Source organism: Falco punctatus (genome assembly GCF_963210335.1).
Source record: "Falco punctatus genome assembly, chromosome: 2".
Classification (NCBI taxonomy): domain Eukaryota; kingdom Metazoa; phylum Chordata; class Aves; order Falconiformes; family Falconidae; genus Falco; species Falco punctatus.
The window spans coordinates 93,186,640-93,214,282 of record NC_137581.1 but is presented as its reverse complement, the minus strand read 5'-3'; the positions used below and the strand labels follow the sequence as shown (position 1 = coordinate 93,214,282).

The following is a 27,643-nucleotide window of genomic DNA, read 5'->3' as shown; positions in this document are numbered from 1 at the left end:
CCACTAACCACAGACTGCACCTTGGGAAAATCTGCCCTTTGTTGCAACTTTTAATTTCAACAAATATCGAACTTTTGCAACTTTTAATTTCCAGGTCATGTAATCCATGACTTGGATCCGTTAAGTGAAAAACACTTTCAGTACTAGATCTTTCCTAGCTCTAAAGCTGTAGATGACCCAGCCACATTTTAACTTGCTCTTACAGAGACTGTGAAAGCTTGCTTTTTTTTTTCTCTAGAAATGAATACTTTGATGCACCAATTACTATTCCATCCAAAGGCATACTGCATATCAGCAAACAGAAGTCATTTTACAGAGAAACTTTTGCATATGGCTTGAAAGAAAGCCCAGCAAGAGCTGACAAAGATAGATGATCTCCCCAGTGATATTCAGGAATAATACAGTTTCACATTTATCTCAGGGAAAAACAAGCAATGGACATATTTAAAAAATCATTAAAAATTAAATCCCTGACACAAGGCAGGATTCAACCCTGTTCTGCCACACATCTTCTGGAAATCTTTAATGGATATCATTTGAGGTTGTCTCATTTGCTTTGCTCATGCACAAAAGCTTCGTAATGGAAGTTTGAGTGTATGTGTTATCAGCAAAAGGTTCTCTCGAGGGAAATTAAGTGAAAGGACATTTTTCTTGTCTTCATGTTTGACATTCAGGAGTAGTGGCGAGATAAGGTAGGCACAGGAGTCTTTCAAAAAACTGCCAGATAGCAATGGCAGCATTTCATAAGGGTGTGAATCGTTCATCATCTGCTGCAAAAACTCCATTAACATGGCCTGCTTTTAAATCCAGCACTTCGCAAGGAATCCCATTTTCTACTGTTACTGTCACTTCGCCTTTCTCTTCTAAATTTTCTCTCTCTGTTGACTCTTTAGTCTTTCTAAAAACAAGAAAGAGAAAATCAACTTATTCTGTTGACCTGCAGCACTTCGCCATGATTCCACAGACATAAAGCCTGCACATTTAGTCAGAAGTTTATCATAGGTTATATTCTGAAAGACATAATCTGGTGCACCTCTTTGCTGTTGTAAATATACCATGGAAGGTGAAAGGCCTACAGATTGGAATCCCTGGTTTAGTGGTTTAAGGACAGGATCAGGAATCAGAAAACCTAGAGTAAACACATTGTAAATATGTTATAAATATTACTTCACTTCCTTATTCTGTAAAATGACTGGAAGGTGCAGAAGGAAAAGGTAGCGCAAAACAAAAATGGAAAACATCTCTAAATCTGTTCTTGCTTTACATCAGGAAGGACTGCACTAAACGTCTAGTCTGACACTGTTATGTGTATCATAGATTTCACCCCACGATGTGGACAAATTAAAACATACTTTTTAGAAGCAGACCAGTTTTAGACTATAGCCTCCAAAAGTGGAGACTTGAATGCCCTCATACTCCTTGATGATCTTCTCTAGAAGTCAGGTACTCTTAATGCTGCAAATCTGCAGTTCTAGTTCAAACTTCATTAACAGCCTAGTTATTTTATACTTCTGTTTTCTAGATCAAACAATTGCACAGCTTTCACTTTTCCAGGCTCCAGTTCTCACTAAAAGCATATTAAAACAGTTGCTGAATAAAGTTATCTAAAAATACAACCATGAGAAGATGTAATACAGAAATACCAGTCAATGTGTCATGACGTTCCTTTAATTCCAGATTTATTCTGACCTTGAGATCTACTAGTTCATAGTTGAAAAACCTGCTGTACTTTACAGCCTGCAGCATCAGCGGTTTCAGAGGATAAGAAACTCAAAGGTCAGCTCCACTGCGTCCTATCCCATAACATGTACTATAACAATCTGACTCAGGACTATCATAACAACCTGACTCAGTGTAACTGCTAATAACGGCGATTTTCACAATAATAACATTTTATTGGCCTTTAGGAGATTCTTGGCATTAGAGACTAAAAAAAAAGTGGGGAATAGTAGTTGAAACCTCTGACCTCTGGCTGATTTTATCTGCTCTTACAGTGATAAAAGGAGGGTTCTTTAATACAAAACCTGTGGGAGAAGAACATAAAAGATACTAAGAAACAGGTTTAGAAGAAATTACAGGAGTAGGAGGTGTGTGGAACTAGATGTGTGGAACTTGTTGCCATAGGAATTCAGAGAAGCTAGAAATTTCTAGTCTAAGGGGACACTCAACAAGTTAAAGAAAGAGAAAACATTGTGGGTTAACCAATACACACAGACCAAATCCAGCTCGGGAAGACTCTCAGCTGCAAATTAGATGCTGGGAGAATAACAGAGGGAATCACTGTGTGTGCTTACTCTGTTTTCACTCTCCCCGAGGCAAATGCCTATGGCCTCTGCTGCAGATGGGATTTTGGGGGCTTGGGGTAGAGTTCAGCCTAGTTCAGCATAGCCAGCAGAGGCTGGTCCTGCCCTGGGTATACACCAAATCTATTATCAGAGAGGGAGGTGTCCTGTTGCTGCAATGACAGGAGAACAAACATAAGGCTGGGAGACACTGTGTCTGATCCAGCTCACTGTAGAGTCAAGGGCTACAGTCACATGGAGCTCTTCCAGCTGCAGGCAGCTGTGGCTTTGAGTTTTACATGTTGGCCAGTGACGCACAGGGAAGACCTAAGTAAGAAAATCTTTCAATTCAAGAAATGATGCATGAGTCTAACTCATTACTGAAACTCCATTATAGGCCTGTGCTTCCCTGTCACCCAGAATACAAACAGCCTGAAGCACGTGTTTTGGGGCTTATCTGAACTAAGGCATTTAAGTGGTACTTTAAAGGCCTATAAAGACAAAATGCCAGATTTATGAGAAGTCAACACCATCCTTGGGGCCAGATTTCCAACACAGCTTACTAGGCAACAGAGCTGCCATTATGTCAGCTCCGGACAGGTTTCCAAGAAAACTCATTACTGAACACGCAGAAGTCTTTGACAACCTGGTCACATACTTCAGTGCCTGAAAAAGAGATGAGCACTTCTGAAATTTTCTTCTCTGATGCCTGGCTCTTCTTTTTCAAAAAAGCTAAATAGCCCAGATCATCCCTTTTACCCCTCCAGTCTTTGCAACAGTAGATGGAAGAAATATATGCTTGGTTTACCCTCCCTCTCACTTCCCCACCCCTGCCTGGAAACGCCATTGACGTGCAAGGAAGGTTAGAGTTCAATCATGGATGGATCTGCTCAGAGGAAAGGTTATACGCAAAGGCAGACTAGGGAAACAGAGGGAGAAATAAAAAGGAGAATAACAACTAAAAGGGAAAGAGCATGAGACAGAGAGGATACCAAATAACCATAGGCAGGCAGCAACAAACCATATTACTGGTAGTATGACAATAAGGGCATGTAGTTTACACGATATTGAGGGGAACTGCTCAAGATCAGCTAAGTTATTTTGAAAATAGGGGGGTGGGAATGGTGTCTTTCAGCATGATAGGAAGCACAAATGATTATTGTAGCTAGAAAAAAATCATAGCTATTTAGCATAATTTATTTATATTACACTTACTTGATATGTTCAAAGACCCCCTTTAAGTTAGGCACTATATAGACACACGGAGCCACGATACTACGCAGCGGGTAGATATGGGCTTCAGGTAGCAACATTACTCTCCAGTTTTACAGAAGAGGTCACCTAGGTTCAGGGGATGAAATAACTCAGCCCATACCACACGGAAGGTTGTGACAGGGCTTAAACTATCCACCGATCCCAAGTACCTGCCCAGACTCTTTCCCCAACAGCATCCCTCATCTATTGTTTGTTCAGGGTTTTTTTGAAAATGGAAAAGGGTTTGCAAATTCATGCAACTCTTCTGAATGCAAAACATAACTGAAGGGAGTCTGACTACAATGCTAAGGGTTCTCTATGAGAAACACTTATCCTTTGCAGTAAGTGTTTTTCTGAGGTCTTTTAATGTTGTTCTTCAAGGTGATAAGGACGCAGAAAGGAAAAGTCTCTGCAACACACCACTTTTCATATATGAATCCTTTGTTCTGATATATTTGGGGATGCAGTCTACCATACAGTCAATAATTTTGTCACCTTGTTGTCAGCAGAAATTTACCCTTTTTCAGTTCTTCTGCTGTTCTTATATGACTGTGTTGCTGAAGTCATAATACTGTATTAACCTAACCTCTGCCTCTGTGGCAGCCTAAACCATGGCAAAAGCTGAACTTCTGTGGCAGAATCTGAGCTCAGCTGAGATATTTCTATTCCTCATGGCCAGCTCTGAGCCAACAGAGATGGCTGGACCAACACTCTACTTACTTTTTGTCTTCCTCCAACACACTTACACTAGGGAAGCATGCATAGCTTTCTCTTTTTCACCAGTACCTCCACAGGGCAGAAACTGAGAGGAAAAGAGTATCTCTCTCCTACCCTATTGTCAAACAGCAGATACCTAGGCTTATGGGGAAATCTGGTGATGAACCTGTGAAGGGCTGGGTACTTTGGACTCACCAGGTGATGAATGGTAGGCAAGACCATGCATCATTCCATTGAGCAGGGCCTCTTCAGCCGTATATTAATCATTATTATGTTGTCTACTGAGGTTTCTCAAACTGCAGCAGCAAATTTCTTTTAGCCCTGCCAGCTTTTGACACTACTGCCCTGGAAGGGGCACAGTCACTGCCAGCCTTCTCCCTCTTGGTAGCTATTTGGGTAGTCTGTGAGAGAAGGCTCACCTGTGGCATACTAAACCTTGAGAAGAATGACAGCCAACGTCTTTGTAAAGCTATCATATCTAGTTAGGTGGCCTCCAGGATCGTATTCTCATACTCCCTATTTCCTCATTATGCCCCAGCATTACTAAGCCATCTATACTTCACAGTTAAAAATTTTAACCCTTTTCCTCAGAAAAGGACATATGGATTATCTTTACCTACATAGGGCGTGGGGGCACAGCTATCATTTCTCTGAGGCTGATTTGAAAAGCAAAACCAGCCCAGCTTAACTTGCCGGTATTCAGTTAAAAAAGAAGAAAATCTAAGCTGCTTACTTCTTGTGTTTCTGAATCCCTGAAACAACGAGGAAAACAATTCCTGCCACAATGAGACAAAGAACAACACCAAATACAATAAGCCAGACAGGCGTCGCGGGTTCAACAGGAGGTGATAAGGTTGAGGTTATCTTCAGGAACTGCAGTGTTTTGTCACTCAGTAGGAAGGCACTGTTGATTCTGTTCCGATTCATCCTTCATAAAAACACAAAGAACATTACAACTCTTTATAAAGGTATTTTACAAGTTAAAAAGAAGAGGGGGGAGGGGGAAGGGAATTTTCATGTATGTGCTGCAAATCTGGCAGGGCTGAATTTGATTCAGCATAACACTGGCAGGATTACACAGACCTTCGCTTTAACATACACCTTGCTAGTAATCCATAGACATCCACACACTCAGAAGGTTTTGAACACCAGACTTCCGTATGTATTTATCTGAAAAATTGGGAAATACAGATAAGACCTGAAGTACAGTATTATTATTTATTTCTGTTTTGGACCACGTGCTGAAGGCATATCAGACTGTAATCTGTAAGGGTGGCTTTGCTGTCTTGCTCGTGCAGCATTCAAGGTTAGCATGAGAGTGGCAAATCTACCCTGCAATGCTCAGAGGAGTTACTTATCAGTGCCCCTTGGTTCCTCAAAATGACCCATTCTGCATGTTATGGGCCAGTACATCTGCTCTTGCTGCTGCAGATTTTCTTAGGTCCTCAAAGACAGGATACAATTTGGTCCATAAGAATCCATCCTTATTGCCAACACACCCTTCCTTCCCTGCAGGTGCAGCTACAGGGACTTCTATTTTGCATACTTTTTCCATTATGAGAAATGTAAGTCTGAGAAACATGCTTTTTCATATGAGTTGTACAACTGTTACCCTTTCTAATGGATATCTTCACCCACATTTACTCCTTCTAAGCATTTGCAGGTATTTCTGGATCTGAATCTAAGCAGCCTTAAGAGGCTTTAGCAGTACCTTTCATTAGCTTTTTCAAAATGTTAAATTTTTTTTAGAAAATGTATTACATATATTGGTCTTGAGAGATTCTTTTTGATTGCAGTTGTATGATTCACAGCAATTCTTTCTTATATACAGTACAACCTATTTACCATAAAGCAACTATTTCCTAAGAACAGATATATGGGAAATACAGGTAAATTTTTGAACATTTCTTTTCTCGGAAATCATAAAGTCTGACTGTCCCTTAGACAGTAAGTTCTTAGCCTTAATGGAGAGCTAGCATTCCTGGGAGGACTGAAATCCTTGGCAAATTATAAGACTCATTATACGGTAAGCTGTCTTTGATTTAGAAAAGATTTTCATCCTTATTGATATGAAAGGATCATTGTGAACAGCTGAAATAAGCATTGTTCACCCTTATCTAATGGCTGGAGTTAGAGAATTATGTGCTGAAACACATGCAGGCAACTACAATTGCATTTTGTGTTTGTATATGCATAAATATATTCCGTGTGTCTTTATGCAAGACCTTGGGTCTCATACAGAACTCTGAGAAGGTTTACCTTCCTCTTTGTTCTTACTTTGTAGAGGATCTCATACAATAAAATTCTGGTCCATAGGTAGTGCTCTTATGTGCTACTGTAGTATGAAGAATTAGCATATTGGTTTAGTATGGAAGCCTGCAATCAGAAGCAATTGAATAAAAAGCATTGTAGTTTTATAGACTGCTTTATTTCTTGTTTCTAAGTTAGGTAGGAATTAAAACTTTTCATAAATAGCATATTCTTTATCAGGTGACAGACAACAGTTAAAAACCAAACGTAATATAATAGCATCCAATTTCTGTGGCAAACAGGGCACATAAAAGACTTAAATAAATCAGCTTATGCTACTGAACGTATCAAAGAATAACAGAAATGCAAAACCCCTGCATTCCAGCACTCTTACCGAGAACTTCAGTGAATAAATAATCTGCTTCCTCCACTAATGCTATGAAACTATTGTTTGGTGTCTCTGTTGGAAATAGTTTAATCTGCTCATAAGCTTAAGTTAATCTTTCCAAAAGAACGCATACTCATTCATCAGGAATTAGGCATTACACCTCCATAGAGATAAGATGAATTTTCAAGGCAGAGTACAGAATGCCTAAAAACAAAGAGGTCTGTTTTCCATTCCAAGCCTGAGAAATGTATGTGAGTTATGCTGCTTGTGGGAGTCATCCCTATAAACCCCTTACGCAGGTTTGGTGGATGATTGAAGTCAGATTACCCATTTTTTCTTTTCCCCTCTTCAGCTCTATACTCTTGCTGGGATATTGGAATGGGATATTTAGTAGAAAGCAAACCAATCTGTACCACCTGGTACTTTGTACAAGCAATGCTCAGCTATGATATCAACTGGCATTCTAGAAAGAGCTGGTATGAAAAGAACGTGAGAATAAGATTGTTTAAGCCAAACTGGGCCACAGCCAGCTCTGTTCATGAAGAGTTCACACGACCTCTTTTCATGTGAAAGCTTCTAAATTAAGTACAGACGAACTGTACTTGAGAAGCACTGAAAGGAAGCTGGTCACTTGTCCTGGTCATTAGTGGGCAGGTGGGCATGTGGCATGCAAAGGAAGTTAAATTATACAAATCCCACCCAGAAAGTGTGCAATTCTTTCATCTGAAGGAGAAGGCTCTCTTGCTGGGAAATGTAGCAGCTGGATGAGAGTAGTGTATGTGCCACACACTGGACAGCAAATTACAGGTAGGGCTCTGGAAACGGGCTAGATTCCTTCTGAGGCTCCAGCATTAAGAAAGACCCCTTTCAAAGTTATAATCCCAAAGCTCACATGCTTTGCATTCTGTGGGACCCTGCAAAATCCTCTAATCTCTCATGCGTGCAAGAATCCTGACCCCTTAGTGTTTTAACTACTTGGATTAGCTCATCTTTAAAGGGGCAGAGTGCCCATTCATACAAGGCCCAGAGAGAGAAAGTATCCTCAGTCAGCAAGGAAGAAAGTGTTGCCGAAGCCGTGGCTGTACCTGATGGCTGCCTCTACCTCACTTCCAGGAACAGTTGTCACATTTTTGGAAGAATCTGTGACCACAAACCAAAATGACACCCGATCCGTCACATTACAGAGCAGCACATTGGAAATTCTGCAGACAGTTAAAACAAAAATCATCATTAAAGAAGCATGGATGGAATCATTGAAATATTTCAGATTTTCTTAAAATATTGCTTTCATCTAAAGGGGGAAAAATTCCTGCTTTTAACAATGTTAACAGTTAATGCTCAAGGAAGAAATATCACTCACAGCATTTCCTATTTCCCATTATGAAATTTTGCTTATTGAGACCAAACTTGAGTCTTCAAATGAATTTCTGAATCTATTACAAACTTGCATGGACATACATTTAATGTAATCAAATGGAAAAATACATATTTACATCTTAATCATCAGGGCTGTGACATAGGCCACGTAATGGGGCAAATGCATTGGTGAACTAAGAGGTTTGGTTTTGACAGATAGTACCACAGGAACCAGTCATGAGGGATTCCCCACATGATTTTCAAGTGAGTGTAGTCCTACAGGATACATTTGTTGGAGGGAAGAGCAATGAAATTGATGTTACTCCTTTTGGCATCTTTGTTCACAGAGTCAGGCACAGAGTGGAGGCAACAGGCTAAATCTAGACTTTCTACTGGCACTGGCCTATGCCCTTCAGCTTATGCTATGACAGATATTTATCTCATCTGTTTTAAGAGAAGATTGCTCAGCTTTATGTGAAGTCAGTAGTGGAAGGGCAGAGACACGCAGCTTCTCATGGCATACTGTGTAAAAAGTGTGCAAAATGTCTTTTAAATGCCTTTTTACAGATTCTTAAAAAATTTGTTTCTACCACTAATACTAGCAAATGGTGGAACTATTGTTAGAAAAACCTCGTGGAATGACACCATCATGAGTATTTAAACTGAAGAAGTGAAGGCTAATACATTAGCTAATACACCTATCCTCACTCACAATTATTATGATTAATAGTGACTGAGGATAGACGGTGTTCCTACGTTCTTCTCTCTGTTCCTAGTTTATTCACAAACCTAAGAAACAAACCAACCAAACTGGTGTAATATATAGGAATTATATAAAATGGCATTTATTACAGCACAGCAAGGAACATAGTATCTATCATTAAAGGACAGCCAAAGCTTTTATGAATTCAATGACAAATAGCTAGAGAGAGAAAAATGAAAAAAAAATAAATTAGTTCTATATCATTAATAAAGAGCCCAAAGAATGTGGCTCAGGATTTAGATTTACTGGCCATGTCCAAGCAGTAAGCAGATATTCTGAAAGTCCAGGGCCAAGAATTAGGATTATTTTTACTTCCAGAGAGCAGCCTGGACTTGGTTCACCTTTCCATAAGGTCTACCTGGCCACAAGCACAATACAGCCACCCTGTCTTGACAGACTCCACTTGGGATGAAGGGTCTTCAGATACTGCCTGCTGTTCTGGAGAAGAAAACCCTGCAGTAAGCAAGTGGAGAAGAATGTAGCCCCTCTTTTAATTAACTGCAGTGATGTTTTTAATGCCCATTACTAGCTATTATAATTGGTTTTAAGATTTGGCCTGTCCATCACCAAAATCTAAGATGTAACATTTCCTTTCTAGCCTGTCCTCTTTATCAGGGTGCAAGCAATCCCCCTGTCACAGAGCAATATTTGGCAGTGCCATCTGCTGGCTAATTACAAATACAATTAAATAACCTCTGCAGTGGCCTGAGGAGCAGGAAGCATGAGGTAGGAAGGAATAGAAGGGAGCCAAAATTGCCAATGAATGCCTCCATCCAGAAAAGAATGAGTTTGCTTTTAAGGCAGGACAGGCATTGGCTTGATCACAGTAGTTCATTATGGATATTTTGCAGAAATATTCTACTTACTACTGAAAGGGGTTTTTTGGGTGGTATGGGTGCCTTACGTAGTGCATCCTTTTGTTTTACAGAGAAGGTACATATTCCATCGAGATATACAATAAAACAGAAAGCAATGATTTTGCAGAGCTGAAATACCCACTTCTGCCTCTCTAGAACAATGTCAGTTTTGCAAATACAGAGAATTTTTATGGCTAAAAGAGGAAAGTTATCCTCTGGAATTTGAAAAGCTATTCACATCAGTTTTCTGACAACAGTCAGAAGATGGAAGCAGATTTATTCCTCCCAAAACAAAAGCAAAGCACAAAATTTACAGGACAGGGGAAAAAAAGAGTCTACTTCTGGCTGGTGGCTGACAAACTCTTGCTGATTTCAAAGAGTATCTAAAATTGTATCTGCAGAGGAAGTTTTACATCATGAGAATTTATAACAGTAGGACCTAAAGCTTCATGTACTGCAGTTCTTAATGCTGGATTTTTTGTGGTGCAATCAAAAACTGGTCCAGGTAGAAAATCTGTGTTTGTGTTGTCCTACAGATGTTCTTGAAATGGGGTGAGTGAGGAAAGTTTGATCCCCAAAGAGAAAGGTAAATTTGGTAGATAAAGACTGGCAGAACATTCCGACCTTATTCTCATTCAGAGACTCAGAGACTCTTCAGCCGGGGGTTGTCCCTACAGTGCCAAGGTTTTCAGCATGAGATAGGGCAGTTGGTCATCATTAGATGCAGCATCTCTCTCTCTTTAGAAAATACAGTACACTGAATCAATTGGGCAGCAAGGCTTACACTAGGATACATACATATTGCCTCCTTTCTGCTCCCTGTTACGTCTAAAATCCTTGCTTGATTATAGGCATCCAATAAAAACCAGGAAACCGTAGCAGCTGGTTTCACTGCTGCGACTTTTTCATGAGTGGAATCTGAATGCTGTAAATCCTTTCAGGCTCAAAAGAGAATAATACTGCTCACAAGAAGTTCAAAGAGGATTCAGTAAACACCAAAACAGACTGGTTCAACAAGCACTAATGTGGCAGTTTCTTTGCAGCAGGTATGTCTTTTTTCCTCCCCCTGTGCTATTTGCATGCAGGTTTGATCCACAGCATGCAGAAACATTACAAAACTATCTCTTTACATTGTTTAGATTGGAGAAACCTGACTTCTCCAAGCATTATGCTAATTAAGTGTATTTGTAAACATATGTGGACATTTTTTTTATTTCCTTAGCAGGCAACAGATAGACTTTTGTCATGGTGATTATAGGAGACTGTTATCATCAAAATAAAAAACATCATGTTTCTCCCTTGTGGCACCATGGAAAAGTACAAAACTTCATTTTCTTTAATATACACAAGTGAACAACGAGTAGAGTGCAGGTTCCTCGGCCTGAAACGCCATTGTTGTTCTTTATGGAGGTTTAAAGGATTTTTTAGGGGTAAGAAAGAGCTGCCAGAGACTCTGAGGGAGCTGCGTGTCTGCAGTTGTTAGCTCATGGGAGAACCATAGTCCCCAAGTCCCAAGCACTATCTCCAGCTCTCCCGAAAGCATCAGGCCTCTTCCAACCCACTGCTGTGCAGCTGCTCCTGCAAAAGATTGTTATTTCCTTCCTTTTTGTGAACAACAGCCGTGGGATCACCTTGATGTAACAGCTTTAACTCTAGAGGCTTCTTTTGTTGTTCTAAATGCTCACAATATTTTTACCATCAAAATAGCTTGTCTTAGGAATATGGATAATGTTGGTGAAATTTTTTTTCTGTTCATTTCATGAGGAAAACTGCAGCTTTTTTAATCTACAAATGGGGAAGAAGATGTACCAAAGGTAGATTCTCTTACTCGAATAAAAGTAAATACGATAACATTCTTTCTGCTCTAAAGATTAACCAGTCTCAGCCTCAAAAAAGATGCATATTATTTCAAATGAGTCACAGATTAGAGAAAACAGAGTTACTAACACAGATACAGACAATTTTTTAACGCTGAGAGATCAAAGGTTGGCTTATGTAGTTCATGAATGCATGTATTGAGAATTAATTGAAAGGCCATACATAGAGCAGGAAATAAAGGGGTTTTAATTCTCCACTGAAAAAGAAGTATTTATTTTATCTGTATTAATAATAATTGAATAATTTTATGGATTTTGTCTTCTGTTTCACACAGACTTGAAAATTTGACAAGCCTTTCAAACATTAAACACAGCTCCATGATTTATTAAATTTTAGTTTAGAAATTAACCTTAGAGAACTCAAGATGTAATGTGCAAGCCTGTCCATTCTGCACTGGGTCACTCAGTGGTTACATAAGGGCAACAGCAGCATCAACTGCTGTTTCCAGCACCACATTCAAATGCTTGTCATTATGGGCTGGCTTTTATCCAGCTTCAGAAGCCTAACAAAAGGTGACTTTGAATTTCAAAAGTGATGGGACAGACTGCAACAATAGTTATGCTGATCCACCAGATAAATTATTTTTGGGGCCTGATCCAGCTTGCTGAAGTTAATGGCATTTGGTCTCATGTGGGAGTTGGTTGTGGCTGTGAGTTACTGCAGGGCTGTGGGTGTATTAGAAATTAATGGGATGTTAAAGGGGAGGTTTGTCACATTCTGGTTATGGCCCTGTGCAGAATTTATACCCTAACAGAACCAGTATTTGATTATGTAAAATACTGGTGATTTTTTTGTAAGTCTTTATTTTGACAAAAATCTTCAACTCACTAGATGCAAAATGTGGTTCATTTTAGATGCTAGCAGAATGCAGTCACAAGCGCCTTGTTTATTCTTTTATAACAGAATAATTGATCATTGCTCTTTTACAGCTCCCAAAGAAAATCTGTTGGTGTTTATCTGTAAAAGCTTCTGTAGTGTAATGTAACTTATTTGCCACAAATTCCTGCTTCTGCCTCCCTCTCCACTGCAAGCCCCTGCCGCAATCCTGCCCAGCTATCCAAGAGTACCGTTCCTTGTGCATGGCATGCTGCTGTACCCTCAGTGCTCCCACACCTCCATACCCACTGCAGAGGGGATAGAGACAGATTGCTTTCCTTCCTCTACTCTCAGTTCCTTCCATCTGCCAGCCACAAGGATGGGGAAAGGAGTGCATTAGTTGCAGGACTTTTAATAGGATGGAGACGTTCAAAGCTTTCCTGCTTCCATGTAACAAGCAGGTTATTTGAGGTGTATTGGGAGGTTCATCTAGCTCTCCATCATTGAATAGTGACCCTGAGTTCCCTTGGGATTTGGGAGAGATCTATGGATAGGAAACACCTCATCCTGTTGCCTAGTAAGTTATACTAGATCTCAGAGCTGCTCCTTCAGCTGGCACGCTGCCTACACATGACCCCAAAGGTATCTAGAAGTCCTAGAAGAGGTATCAGTTATACTTCCAAAGTACACCCCAAGTGATACCCCATGAAGAAGTCCTACATCACCTTAAGAAGAGGTAAAGTTGCCCTCACCTAGCTGTTTTCAGGTATTATACTGACTTCTCTGACAAGCATAGTAGCAGGAAATTACTGATGTGTGCAACCTCACCTCCAAACTGGGGTAACACTGTCATAATCATAATTGTCCATAGGAAAAATTGTCTTGGTAGGAAACTGAATTAAGTGAACATAAATGCTGTGATTTCCTGCAGTGGATAGAGATAACATCCATTAAAACTTTAACTCCTTTCATACTGGCTTGATTTTTCCCCATCCCTGCACCAAGCTTTCTAATATTAGTTGAGTCTGCAGAGACCCATGGTGCTTGAAGAGGAAAAAGATCACTGGCTTCTGACAGTTTTTTTGCTGTGTGAAAGCACCACAACTTTGAAGGAAGAAAATAATTTTAAAAAAGGACCTGGGACTAAAATAAGTATACAAAAGTGAATCTGTATGGATCACATACTTGATGAAAACTCTGCTACTTTGAAAACCTGAGAAAAAGCCTGCAAAATCACCTTTAATTAGCTTGTACCTTGAACTCATTGTTTTAGGTGTCATTTTCATTGGGTGAAGTAGCATACTTGGCTGGTTTTGTTAAGCTTGGTGTGATGCCTCTTTTGCTCAAAGACGCCAGCTTCTGAGGAATAAAAATGAAACAGCAGGGAACCAAACACTCCTGTTCCATGGAGGGGGAAATCACCTTCTATTTAAGAGAAAGTGTGGCAGCCACAATAATCATAAAGTGATTAAATTTAACTAATACTTTTGCAAATGTGGAATATGCTGCATCTGATGCAATGACAGTCTGAAGTATTTTTTAAAGTAAACTGAGAAATTTATCCTCATTAGCCTACCAGAACCACAAGTCTTCCCAATGAAAAATAATAGGCCTATAGAAATACACTAACAAGGTTTCTCATTTAAGAAAGATAAGAGCATTCTGAAAATACAGGTTGCTAAATGGTCTGTCTAATCTGCTATCTAACTTCGTAAGTATCAAGGATCGGAAGCCTGAGAAGAATATTCAATACCTCAGGGTAGATTTATCCCAAAACCAATTAAAAGCTGAATTATGTCTAAACTGCAACATCTGAAACTTCTTGATGCTAGGTAACTCAACCGCTGCAATATTAGGGACAGATACCCCCAGCAGAACACAGCGCTAGTGTAGCTATCCACCCTCCGGTTCAATGAGTTAGCTGATTTTCAACATACTGAGGAAGCTGTGCTCTAAGAAAATGTGCACCAAAGCTGCTTATTCAAGGATCTGTACTGCTTCTCTTGCCCTTGCCAATGTGTCCCTTTGCCTCCTCCCAGTGTGGTCTCCAGAAGGTATTATGTCTTACTGCCAGATTCTGCTGGAGTGAATTGGCACAATCCCACTGAGATCCACAGCTGTGTCATTTCACATCAACACCGATACTCGTCCAAAGATTGATCATTGCTTAAAACAGAGAAACTGTGATGTTTAACATATATCTGGGTGTCAAAGAAATATACTGGAACAGGCTGTTCTGAGAAGCTGTATGTAATGATCTCTACAGTTCAGTACAGCAGAGAATGGGCTACAACATACAGCATTGTTAATATGTATAAGGCAAATCAGAGTAGATGCTCACTGAGTTGTGCTCTTGCTGGAATATCTTCTCATTGCAAAAGCCACCATTGCTTTGAAGAGGTACTCTTCATTAGCGTCCCAGGCATACTGTAAAAGAAGATGGAAAATAATCAGTTCCAGCACCAGTGCTGGCAGTACAGAGAGGGAAAGGAGTCACTGAACTTGAAATGCTACATTGATCAAGGAAATGAATAAATTCTCTGGTTGTGCTACAAAAATAAATTCCTGCCCATTATTCGGTGTGCATGAAAGACTTTTTCTAACAGCTGTTATAAAACGCAGCATAAAGTGCAAAGAATGTTTCCAAAAACTGAATGAATAGAACGCTTCTGAAAGCTGTCCAAACTGGAGTTGTAAAGTTTCTTGTACCAAAGACTAGGCATACAACTAGAATTCTCCTCCCACAGCTGCACCCATGGCCTTGCCTCTTTTGCTGGATAAAGTAGAAGGTTTAAATCCACTCTCAAAGACCATTTGGCTCTGCCCAAAAATAAAAAAAAAGCAAATGTTCAAGGTAGTCTCTGGGAGTTGGATGTCAGGACACCAGGAAATAAATTGAGATTATGGCCTTATTGCTGCACACCATCCTTGGAACAAGAAGACAGACTCAACAATAGCACAACTGACTACATCACAGATGAGATGAAAGAAAATAGCATCCTTACTACTTTAATAAGAAGTAAAATACAGGCTCCAAAAACTGTTCTCCATTCTCTTGATGAAAAATCATGCTTCCACAATTTCAGTTTTCTGAGATAGCTTCACTAGGTTCCTCTGGGCTTTCATCCACATATGCAATTCTAATCACCTGTAAGAACTGCACCTATTACATTTTCATAACAGAGCCATGGCTGAGGCATACTGATTGAATTTCCCCTTTCAGCAGATTACAAAGATTAATAGTTTCTTGGAATTATATTAATGGAGGTTAGAGGCAACTTTCTTCAGTCAATCAGAATACAAATCTAATCTTCAACTTTCAGTATTAAAAAAATCCGTACTGTAATCATCCAAACCAGAAATCCAATGGTGTGGATACTTAACCCTGTTGACAATTGGGACCTACTTTTTCACAGGCCTTTGTAACACATTCAAAAAACAGCAATATATGTCAATAAGCAGTAAACAGCATTGAAAATGCCAAATCTCAATTCTGGTTTTTAAATACTAATTTTGAATGCATGGGGCTGCAACCTCTCTGCAGAAAGGAGGAATCCAACTTCCAGGCATCAGCCCTCATTTCGCTCTGACATCCTGTAGACTGGGAACCTAAGCAGGCAAGAAGGCAGTCATTTAAAGAGCAGAAAGTCATACTGATCATATTTATCATCCCTAGAAAATGAAAAGTGGTGAAATGGGCTCTCTGAGATGCAGTAGGACAGGGACAAACAACAAAGCTGAGCAACAGACATCTTGAGTAACATTCAAATCCAGCTGCAGTGCTGAAAATCTGGGTTCTGACTCACCACTCTTGCCTTGTGAATGAAGGGAGGTGTAAGCATACTGTGATAATGCCAGCCTAGAGATTTAAACTGGGGGGGTAGGGGGGAGACCTTGAAAAGAAATTATAAACCCCTGTATTTTGATCCCACTGCACTGATGAAAACATGAGAGCAACGACAGCAAATAGTACTAAAAGAAAAAGAGATAATGTAGTAGAGAAATTAATGTAGATGAGAGCCATAAAACTATTGTAATTTTAAAGATATCTGTGCTTAAACCACAGAGAGCACATGTTGCAGCACTAAAAGGGAAGATCTTCCTTTTTCTGTGTGGGGCACTACTGACTGAATCCCTGCGTGCCATCTGCAGACTTTCAGAACAGGTTCAAAAGGACAGAGAAAAAAAAAAATTGTTATCCAGTAGATTAAACCAGCTGTAGAGATGATTTAATCAGTTGTCTTGAAAATGGATAATGATGAAACACACTCTATTTCACACTTACATGGACACAAATGCAATGCAGCACTACCAAGTATTGTAGTTGAAATGTTTATGTTTAGTGCAGTATACGTATATATGTACAATTAATGACTATCAAGTATTCAGTTTTCATAAATAATGCAGTAGCCTACAGCTTCTTTAAGTCAGAGTAACAAAAAGGGTATCTTGAAACAGGGAAAATAATTCATAGTGAGGAACTCCAGCCCCAGCTGAAAGATTAAGCACTTTAAAAAAGACAGAACAAACAGAAAGCTGCAAGATACAGAGGAGGAGACTGGCAGAGAAAGCTCAGCAGAAATCAGGGGTCTTCTTGTGTGAGAAGATGCTGCAGAGAACCTTCCAGGCAGAAGGGTAAGAAGCCCCAAGAAAACAGTGATCAGACAGGAGGTACAGGAGATAACTAAGGGCTCCATATGAACAAGAACCTCTGTACATGACTGCATGCAGGGCTGTGCAGGGGGAAGGCAACATAATGAGGAGGAAAGCTATGGCAAGACTACCTTTAGGCTAATAAACTGTATGAACTCATGACAAGTGGGCACAAATTGCCAGTAGTCAGTTTCTAATCACCAGCTTTCTCCAGTCAGAGGGACAGGTACAAAGAAACCTGAATTGTTCTGCTATGGGGCTTTATCAGTTTCATCTTTATCCTCCAGCTGCAAAAGGCCTGGACCACAGCTGATGACTGAGGACGTTGTTTTGGTTCTTTTATGTCCCGATGAAGTACAGCTATTGATGCGCATCTTGTGCTGCTACAGAGGAAGTGTATTAAATATCATGTGCAACCACACCCTATAAACATAAGATAACTGTTACCAATGAAACCTTGCATGATATCAGAATTATTAATGTTTACCATCATCCTTACTCTATAAAGGAACAAACACAAAGACCCTAACTCAGTTGCACATTCTATCCTTTGTATGTTAAGGACGAGCAGAATTAGACACAGTTGACTGTGAAAGCCAGGTCTTAAGTGCCTGTTAGTGAAAGAGGAGGTTGATGAGATAATGGGTAAAAGATGATGAGCGTAGGTTGTTGAGGGGGTGAAATGCTATAGTAGTGCTCTAAGGAAGACAAAATTTAAGGTAGTAGAACAAGATTATAATATTACAAGATTGCCCTGAGCAACCTGATCTATTTCAGAGCTGACCTGGCTTTGAGCTGCAGGGGACTAGGGACCTCCCAAGGTCCCTTCCCTCCTGAATGGTTCTGTGTTTTAACTGAATAGCCATTCAGACTGCAGAGTGGCTACAGACACAGGAGCACGCTTCCGGGCCCCATTTGATGGCAAGACACCAGGTGCATCCCCTTCATCCTCTACCCTGGAGACAGCCTGAATGCCCGAGTCAGAAGGGAAGTGCACCTTCTGATTCACCTGGCTGCAGCCCCTGGGGTGGCAGCTCTTCGGCTTTTACAGTTACATTGAGCGGTGACACAGAGTTACATAGACTTCTCGGTGTGCATCACTTTTGTTCATTTCCTAGCTGCCTTTGGCCCTTTTGAATTAACTCTCTACCACTCTGCTAACTCCACCAGTAGGAAGCAACTAGTGACTAGCAGCTATTCCAGAAGCCACTCAGAAAGTTAACACCAGCCTCAGGGGAACTCATCTATCACCTTCCTTCCATTTAGGCTTGCAGATACCATGTTTCCTCCCACCGGTTAGCAAACAACGTCTCTGTCAAGTACACCCATTATTTGCAAATAAAATGATAACAGCTAAATACTTACTGTATCTTAGCTGCTCTTTCCAGCTCCGTTGTGATAAGAACTATATAAATACACTAAATGGCACTCCCTGCCTCCAAGCACAGCCTACCTTGTGAACAAATTAAAAAATAGTATCCTCTCTTAATCAGCCTCACACAAAGTGGATGCCACGCACTAAGCTATGTGGAAAACTACACCGACCTCTCTGCTGTGCCCCTGAGCGTACATTGCAGTTATCCTGCCAGTCCTACAGCAAAATTCCCACAGTACTGGGGATTTCTGTTATCATCTAGTTTGAAGTGACTTGGAAATCAATGGAATAGAATACAGTAGCAGAACACCATACTAAGGTATTGTAAGCTGGTCATGTCCTACTGTGATACAAGGACAGTATTATGTTTTTCTTTTCTAAAATAAAGAAATAAAATAAAAAAGCATCCCAAATTCAGTTTGATCGATTCATTCACAGAGAAGACTGCAATAGCTATGAAAAGGTACAACTACCTGTGCACTTAATAAATTGTTCATTATTTGTGGGTAATGTTGTATGGCATCTTACCACTTTCAGCATGTTGTTGTTCTAAAATGTTGTTCTAGATTGTCCAGTTCTTAGGGCATTCACACACTTTGTTATATGAAATAAACTACTACACATCTACAAAAAAACAATAGACTCCTCAGTTACTTCTTTTTTCTCGTAATTTAAAGTGCCTTTAAGATTAATGATTTATATTATACCCTTTTTGGATGAAAAACAAATTACAAATTATCAAACCCCCCTTATTTTACTGTAGTTGGATAAGTAAAAAGTAATAAGAAAGAACATTACTGGGAACTGCAATTTTCATTCTTTGCTACTATTTTGAACAAAGATTAAATCAAAATATTAGCAGTTATCATTGAGAGGAGCTTCAATAATTATTTTGACATATTTTCAGCCATAGGATTACACTATTTTTAATAAATATTTCAACAAACCAGGCTCATACTACTGTTTAATTAAAGTCTCTCACCCAAGAGAATTTACTTCAATATGAATTTCCACAAATACTTTAGCACGTATCTTGAATATTTCTTCCCAATTTGTCTGGTTTATGAAGCTGCCACTGGAATTAGGTCCCTACTACTGTTAGTTTAAATTACCTGATATTTCAAGGTAATTTTAGAATAGCTTCTATGGTCATAGGGAGATTCTCATAGCTCCAATCTCTTATAACATGTAACCTACTCTTTTTGCTTCCCAGAGCTCCTAACATAATCAGACACCAGATTTCCAGCGGAGATGACTGTCCAAGACATTTTATATCTAATTTTATGCTGAGCTGTGTAACATGCTGCAGATTTGCTCTAAGCATTAAAAACTGTAAACAAAGTACTGGGCTCTGCTGTATTTCATAACGCTTTAGATCAGGAAGGACCATTCGGTCATTCAATGTCCCAATCTTTTATGTATCACAGGCCCTTATTGCTCACTCCAGTATTTTTACATCAAGCCCAAGGACTTGAGTTAAGCCAAAGCACTTTGGTCCTCGTGAGACTAGCTTGTGCACCACAGGCAGAGAAGAAAGGCCACTATCCTAAGCCCTACATTAGCAGGGAATCGATAAGATATGCTTGGATGATCCCTATAGATCGTGCTTGTCCAAAAGCCTGACATAAAGTCCCATTTCATAAAAAACTAACAATCTTTTCATGCTTCCCATCCCAGACATGCTGGACTTTACAATTAGCGCTCTTAAGCAGAAGTGCTTTTCCCAAAATACAGACTTAGATTTATGCAGCACTTCTCACGCTTAAAGTCTCTACTGTTCCAGGAAAAAAGAAAAGTCTTTGACAGAAAACTATCTTTATGAAAAGGCAAGCTTTATAATTCTCTTACAGGATGCCATTTTGAGGAGCGGGTTAGTCAAATGTCAAGAAATGGATGCCTGGACCATGACTTGCACAAGCTGTTACAATTAACACTTCAGAACAAATTGCTTGTGCTGCCTTCAGAAATTTTACAGTACATATTACTTCTATTTTGGCAGATATTCAGTTAGGAAGAATATGTAAAGATACTTTACTTACTGCATTCTCTCCCAAAGCTGTTTTGATACTGAGCCGTACTTTGAAAGCATTCTGTGCATCTGACACAAAGAGAAAAAAGCAAACATATATGAAAGTCAGGCAAAATAGGATTTTAAATCATTTACTGCTCTAATTATTTCACAAACAGCAGCTTCTAAATGTGTCTTAACAGATCACCCACTTAGAACAGACGTTACTAGCATGAAAAAAGCTGCAGCCCTATAGTCTCAGTGAGGTTCACCGTGACCTCTTTAAGTGAGATCAACTTCAATACTGAATTTGCAAAATCATAAAAGAAGCAAATGCTCAGTAATTCAATCTCCAAACTGGAGACAACCAGTTAAAATTAAAATCTGAGAAGCTGGCAGCTTTGTAGGCATAAACTCATAGCTACATTTACCTGGGGAAGGATGGGAATCGGCTCCAAAACTTACCTGGCTTGCAGAGCTCAGCATGAGCAATGGCAACTACAGAGAGAGTAAGCAGTGAAACCCGTAACATCCCGTCAGCGTGGAAAGGTTGAGGCAAAAAGAAGTGAGTCTCCCCTTTAAAGCACTCTTAAACTTTCTGTGACCCAGGATTAAAGCATCAGCAGCAACCAAGTAAAAGGTTTAATAATTAACCCCCATTATTTTAGCTAAAACAGGCACTAAAAACAACTGTCTTCTGCTAGTTATTGACTACCTTTCTCTGTAGCAAAAAAAAAAAAGCCGAATGAGTTTTTAATTTTCCTTCTTCCTTTTTAGAGTAATACAAAACTCCACACAGTGCCCCAAGCCAACCTTTTTTCCCCCAAGCTGTGATGTCAGAGAGGCACACAAGATGTCTGAGGGATGTCACACCAGAGCAGCTGGTGGGACACTGTGCTGTTACCCACCGCAGGTGAACTTGAAGCTCAGCTGCCACCAGTCCCCAAAGGAAGCTGCCACCTGGGAAACTGGCTGGTCCCATAGAGGGCCCCTAAGGATGAAGGAAGAATGGGCACCCTTTCCATCCCTAAAAAGAAATGTGTGATGAACACAGAAGCCCCAGACCCAAAAAACAGGGCTCCAGATTCGCCCCTCATTTGCTTTTGAACTCATAGCACTTCTGAAGGGCCTGTCTGGTGGTCCCAGTACCATGTCCCTCTGTCCTCCATCCCAGTCCCACTCCTGTGTCCTGGCTCAAGAGCTTGTCTGAGCCTGGCAGAGAAAATGCCTCGTTCCACTGTGCAGAAATACTTTCTTGCTGTCCGAGGATTGTTATGGTAGCAACTGGGATAAGAAGAGGTGCAATAAAAGGACTTCATAGGAGGCATGCTGAATAAGGACATATTCTTGTTTTATAGACATGACATGCTGTGTACACTGTATGCAAACATGCGTGGAAACATTTTAATGATGCACTCTATTAGTCAAATGTTTATCAAGACAAATGCAGAGGAGAAAGAATTCAGAAACTGAAATGTATCTCAAGTACTTCAACAGTCTTTGCGATCTGAACAAGACAGGATTATTTGACTCCACTCGGCAGCTGTACTCCCCCTGTAGCCTCTTGAATGGTTAGTTCCCAAACTGAAGATCACTTCAAAATGACTTTCAGTTGGCTCTTCAGCACTGAGAAGGGTGTCTTGAGGCTGCAAACCCAAAGACCTTCACAAGAATGAGTACCAGTAAGAACATTTTACTTAACTTTGGAACTGAATTTATGGCAAACAATAACCAGCATTTACTACATAAGAATACTTGAATTTTCAGGTAATGGAGAACTTACTGCTTCACTAAATCTTAATTTTAAAAGCCACTGTTAAAGGACTTGATATCCCACCTTTAAAAGTCATTAAGTCAAGCTGATTCCTGGGCACTTGGTTACTCTCACTAGGCAACCAGCTCCGAGTACAAAACTCTTGGATACATTATCTGCTTAGACATTCAATCTATGCCTATGAAAACAAAAAAGTGATGCATTCATTTCTAATGACAGCTTAAATTAACATGCTGTATGTACCTACATCAAAAGGAGAGCACTAAAAAATGCACAGATGTATGAAAGACTGACAGTTTTCTGTAACATTTGTAATTAAAAAAAAATCTTCAAGGAACATAAATATAAGTTTCATGCTAAATTCATGTGCATTGCTTTAATAACGAGCATTTGAACATTTTTGTACCTTTGAGGAAAATACTGGAGAACTTAGGAAGAGAGCAGAAAAGCCGAGTGTTGTTTCCCTGCTGCCAGAAGGCAAATGGAACTGAGCGTCAATACATGGCATCACCACTTCTCCCTGCTGTAAACGACTGTAAATCAGTTCTTCCCCCTGGAATCACATGGAGCCGGTGTCAAAGTACATTGAAGGCACACGACGCTCAGCAGGAACAACCTCAGAGGACATGACTGGATTCCCTGATCAGGGCTGCTGACTTCCAGCCAGGATGGCTGGTTTTCCCCAATTTGTCTTGCTGGCAATCAGCACGACAAATTATTTTTTTCCAGTGAAGAGGGGAGGAGGCCAGGAGACAAATGATAAACGCCCCAGCTCAGAGCTCACAGGGAGAGAGCATCATGCAGTTGATATATACGTACACAGCAACTTGGATGCGTGCCAAGTGCATCCAGCTGACAGCCCATGTGCTTATCTGGCTGTATATGCACAGAGTACCGCACAAAAGCAACTCATTGTTGCACATCTATAAATCTTTTTCCAAAACCAGCATGTTTTTTAAACAAGCCAGGTGGACAAGCAACCCTAGACCAGTTGTTAGTAGAAAGCTAACTTTTCTTCAAATTAATGACATTTTAAAATGCTCTCTTAAAAAGCACTGTAACTTTTCAGGTTACAAATGGAGTATTAACAGCATAATCTATAAAGATAGAGATTCTGCTACTTTTTATCTCTGTAATAAATCTACATGCCTGGGTAACTCTCTGTCCAGCCTCTTTTCTCCCATTTTGGCCAGATACACAGCACTGTTTAAGCATGTATGCATTTGTTTGCCACTGATTGATCATTCAGGCACCAGTTTGCTTGAACAAATTACAATCTACATGCACATATGCTAATTATGTTTTAAATTCAGGACTTTGTGAGGTATTAAATTTCTAAATAGTTCCTTTTTTATAGTAACTTTGTTTTTCCTAACTGCTGTTGAGCTACAGGTCATAGCCATGCAGAATCTCATGCACGATCTGCATCCCAGAAATAGCATTGAACTAGTGCAAAGAACTGCCTCCCTTCTTGTACTAAATGAATTGGTCTGCCTGGTTGAAAATAACAGTAACTGTAATTTTTTTCAGCGCTTGTGACCTCCAGAAGTTCATGTATTGTCTGTACATATATACTTAATAGTATACCATAATTTGGACTTCCAAAAAAATTGAGAGGACTGAATTTTCAAGAAAGCATCTGACTTGGTAAAATAAACAAACCCCTTCCATCTTCTCAATGTGATTAGCAATGTACTTTTCTGCTTCTTGCAACGTCTTTGAAATGGAAAATCCCAGGAAAGTAAAATTTTGATAGCTATCATATAAGTTAATTAACAGCTATGGCCAAACTTAACCTCAGTTTTCAAATTTGACAAATTAACAGTTTTAAACTCTGAGGAAGTTAATCTTTAGTCTTAAATAGTTGTGTCCAACTCTTGCAAGGAAAGAGTCAATGTGCTATTGTCAGCATTAGCCACTCATGGAAATGTACCTGGAGAACTGCAGATCTAGTTGTACACAGCGCTTTGCAGTTCCCCAGGGGCAATGGAAATGACGAACGCTGCGTCTTTCTTGCAGACTTCAGAAGCCGATGAGATTAAGATCCAAGTGAATTTCAGCATCATCCTATAGACCAGGCTGGCTGATACAGGTCCAGCCTAAGTGTCATTAAATGGGAATTTTTCCAGAAGCTTGGGGGGGAACAAGGTGTTCAATAAGGACTGCTACCACTGTCATCACAGTAATAATGCCAAAGCGACTTAGATTGTCACAGAGGTTTTATCCATGCTCACAGAAGTAGATAGCATGTGAGAAATCATTTACCACTTAAGACAGTAGCATAGCCATTAGGCAGCAGGTGAGGGAAGGATGCAATCTCCAGAGTCTGCACAGGCAACAGCCTTGAAAAGTGCACTTTGCAGTGGAAAGCACCAAGGATTTCTCAATACGGGGCTGGCACTGAGAACGAAGAAAAAGAAACTTCCAGCCCTGCTGGGATGGTGAAGGAAGGTGCTGATGCTGCCACTTCACTGGTAAGTTTATAGTATGCTCCACAGCCCTGAAGTGCCAATGAAAACTGACCGCTTCCCATCTCAAACCCACGCTTCCTGAACGTCTCCTAGCCAGTGTGTATTTTCTGAGTTGCCCAAATCCACGCTAGTGTTTTACTGCCATTTACCATGTGTTCTCTTATGTCCATTTCCTTTAGCGAGGAAAATGACAGCTATACAATTCCATAAGGAAAGGTACCACTCTTCCACTGGAGTATATAGCAAAAATCATGATAAGGACAACTTTTAGGTAATCCGTGTGCTTATAAAATGTAATGTATCTTTCTCTTTTTCCACATGGGGCTTGGGCATACAACAAAGAGAGTGAACATTTCTTAACTGCTAATGTCAGTCCACAATGGTAGGAAATACAAGAGAAATGGAAACCAGAAGAGCCATGTGAAAACGAAGTGCAAACGTGTGCTAAATGGAGTATCTGTACTCTTGCTCAGAGATGGTTTACTGCACACGCGTAGATCTGTGTAGATCTTAAAAGACATGCATAGATTTATAACGCAGTATGATAGGTAACTCTTTAAGTGCATTCAGTGCCGACCTTCTCATGATGAGGTTCAAATAGTGTCATACCGTGTAGGTATGTTTTTCTTTAGGAAACACAGAGAGTGAGTTCCACAAACTTCTTGAAGGTTTCCACAAAACTGTGCTTGAAAAGGCCTGTGGTCTATAATCCCAGTGTAAGGGCCAACAGCTACTGACCAGAATGCTGCATTACTTTGGGTATGTGAATGGTTCTTGCCTGGAATGGTCGCGTTTGTTTCTTTCTGACACTGTATCAATTAAATTGTATAGAATTCTGTGCCTGTACTTAATATCAAATTGCTGTTATGTGTATAAATTCGTAAGATTAAACAAAATGGAGAAAATGCAATTATTGTATTCCTGTTTCAAAGGCATGACAGCTTTTCCCAGAATCATTATATTTGTAAAAGCTGATGTATTTTGTGTTTTCTAATAAACCGATCCTCCTTTTCACAACTCAAATATATAAGCTTAAAGATGGTCCTTTCCCCAGGTATATGGGGAAAATGCCAGAATAAAATGCAGAATACTAATGAAAGAAATGATTGAATTTCTTAGGTTTTTTTCTTATAGATAAAGGAAGGTTATTGTTACAGCACTTGCTCTGTTGAAAGGAGGCTGGAATGCTATAGTTGTAAGTGCTTAATGAAATAAGATTTATGAAATACATTTTGTTGTGTTTTTTCAAAACTTTCATGGGTGTCAATGTTTTATCAGTAGTAAAATGCACAACAGTGCCATCTTCTGTATCTAAGAAGGAGCAAATTATGTGTTATTTTACATGTATGCATGTTTGCACAACAAAACAGAAGTAAGATTGATGTCAACTCCTTCATTTCAAAAGACAATCCAGAATCTGAAACATGGTTAAGTAATAGCAGAGGACATGGCTGGACATTCATTGGTCAAATAGGAAATGTAACTGCTGCCTATAGGAGTCACATTCTTACTTTGAGCAACTTTATTGAGCTTCAGAATAAGTAAGAAGATACTCATGCTGTTAACGAACAGCACAGTCAATTAAGTGTGATTTTGACAAAACCTGCTCTGGTATGCTTCACTGCCAGCAGCTCAGACTATTTATGCAATATACTACCTCTAAGATATATGAGGTACGCTCCTACATTGTGGTTTATGACAATAATTTAGATATTAATCAACAATGTACACTATTAATGCCTATGCAAAACATGCCCAAATAAAACCTACAAATCCATTGCCTCTGAAAGCTGCAATCTATAATACATGTCACCAAGGAACTAATTACTGACAACTTGCGTATTTGGACTCATCATATCCATGAGTCTGTGCATTGTAACTCATTTCCTGTCACAAAATACATTTACAATCACAACAGGTAGCACGCCTCAGACATGACAATGAGAATATCTTCACAATGTCAGTTAAATTCATCAATATAACGGTCTGATGTGCTCCTGCTACACTGGAGCTGTGATTTCCCTTACTCTTTGAGAGGCTGCAGACCAGGGCAGACACCCATCACCCATGTTCTTAGCATATTTCCACACATATGTCACAAAGCAACCACTGCGACTTTTAAGCACAAGCTGTCAGCACTTAGTTACTACTGCTGGGGAGCGTCCGCAGGGACACGGCGAGGTGCGGAGCCCCCAGGCCAGCTGTCACTGCACCCCGCCTGCGCTGCTTTACTCAGGGGACTGGGAACATCACAATCACGGCGAAAGACTCAGTGGATTCAGCATTTCTGGTCTTGAAAGAGAGCTTAGTAAACTGGCTTTAAGACGCTACTTTCCCATGCATTCACTGAATCTTTTGTTATATATATGATAAATGCTTTTGACAGGAGGAATAACACAAACTCCATCTCATCCTCCAAGAGGCGAAGAGCTCTGGCCCTCTTTTCCGAATTTTGCAGAGGCAGCTCTAACAGCGTGTAAGCATACTGCGAGCAGCCGTGCCGCTCGGCGACGTACAACCGCCCAAAGCTGGTCCCTGGTCCCCTGCACTCGCCGCCCAGCGCGGCAGCTTCACCCGGCGGCCTCGGCCGGCTGGCACACGGCGCCCAGGCCGCCCGCTCCCCGCCCAGCGGCCCGTCCCTGGCCGCCTAGGGTCGGCGCGGCAGGGGCACCGACGAACGACGCCGCCCGTAGCCGCCTCACGCCGGTTACTGCGCTGCCCGCCCCGCTCCCGCTCCCCGGTGCCGGGGCCCAGCCGCCGCCGCCGCCGCCTTCGGGCACACAGCTCGCGAGCCCAGCTCC

General features: G+C 40.4%; 1 protein-coding gene across 2 annotated transcripts; it reads right to left on the bottom strand.

Moving 5' to 3' along the window:
• Positions 1-6: 6 nt before the first annotated feature.
• Positions 7-27,605, bottom strand: CLTRN (collectrin, amino acid transport regulator). Of its 2 annotated transcripts, XM_080375280.1 has the most exons (7): positions 22,778-27,605; positions 21,063-22,259; positions 20,629-20,687; positions 14,903-14,988; positions 7,977-8,093; positions 4,987-5,181; positions 7-898 (listed from the first exon to the last, which is right to left on the bottom strand). In XM_080375280.1, exons 2-7 carry the CDS (start codon positions 21,127-21,129, stop codon positions 742-744), a joined length of 681 nt encoding a protein of 226 aa, XP_080231406.1. In that variant the 5' UTR covers positions 21,130-22,259; positions 22,778-27,605; the 3' UTR covers positions 7-741. The 2 variants fall into 2 exon arrangements, with proteins under 2 accessions (XP_080231406.1, XP_080231407.1); XM_080375281.1 differs by lacking the exon at positions 7,977-8,093 and having other exon boundaries at positions 21,063-27,605.
• Between the last annotated feature and the right edge of the window lie 38 nt (positions 27,606-27,643).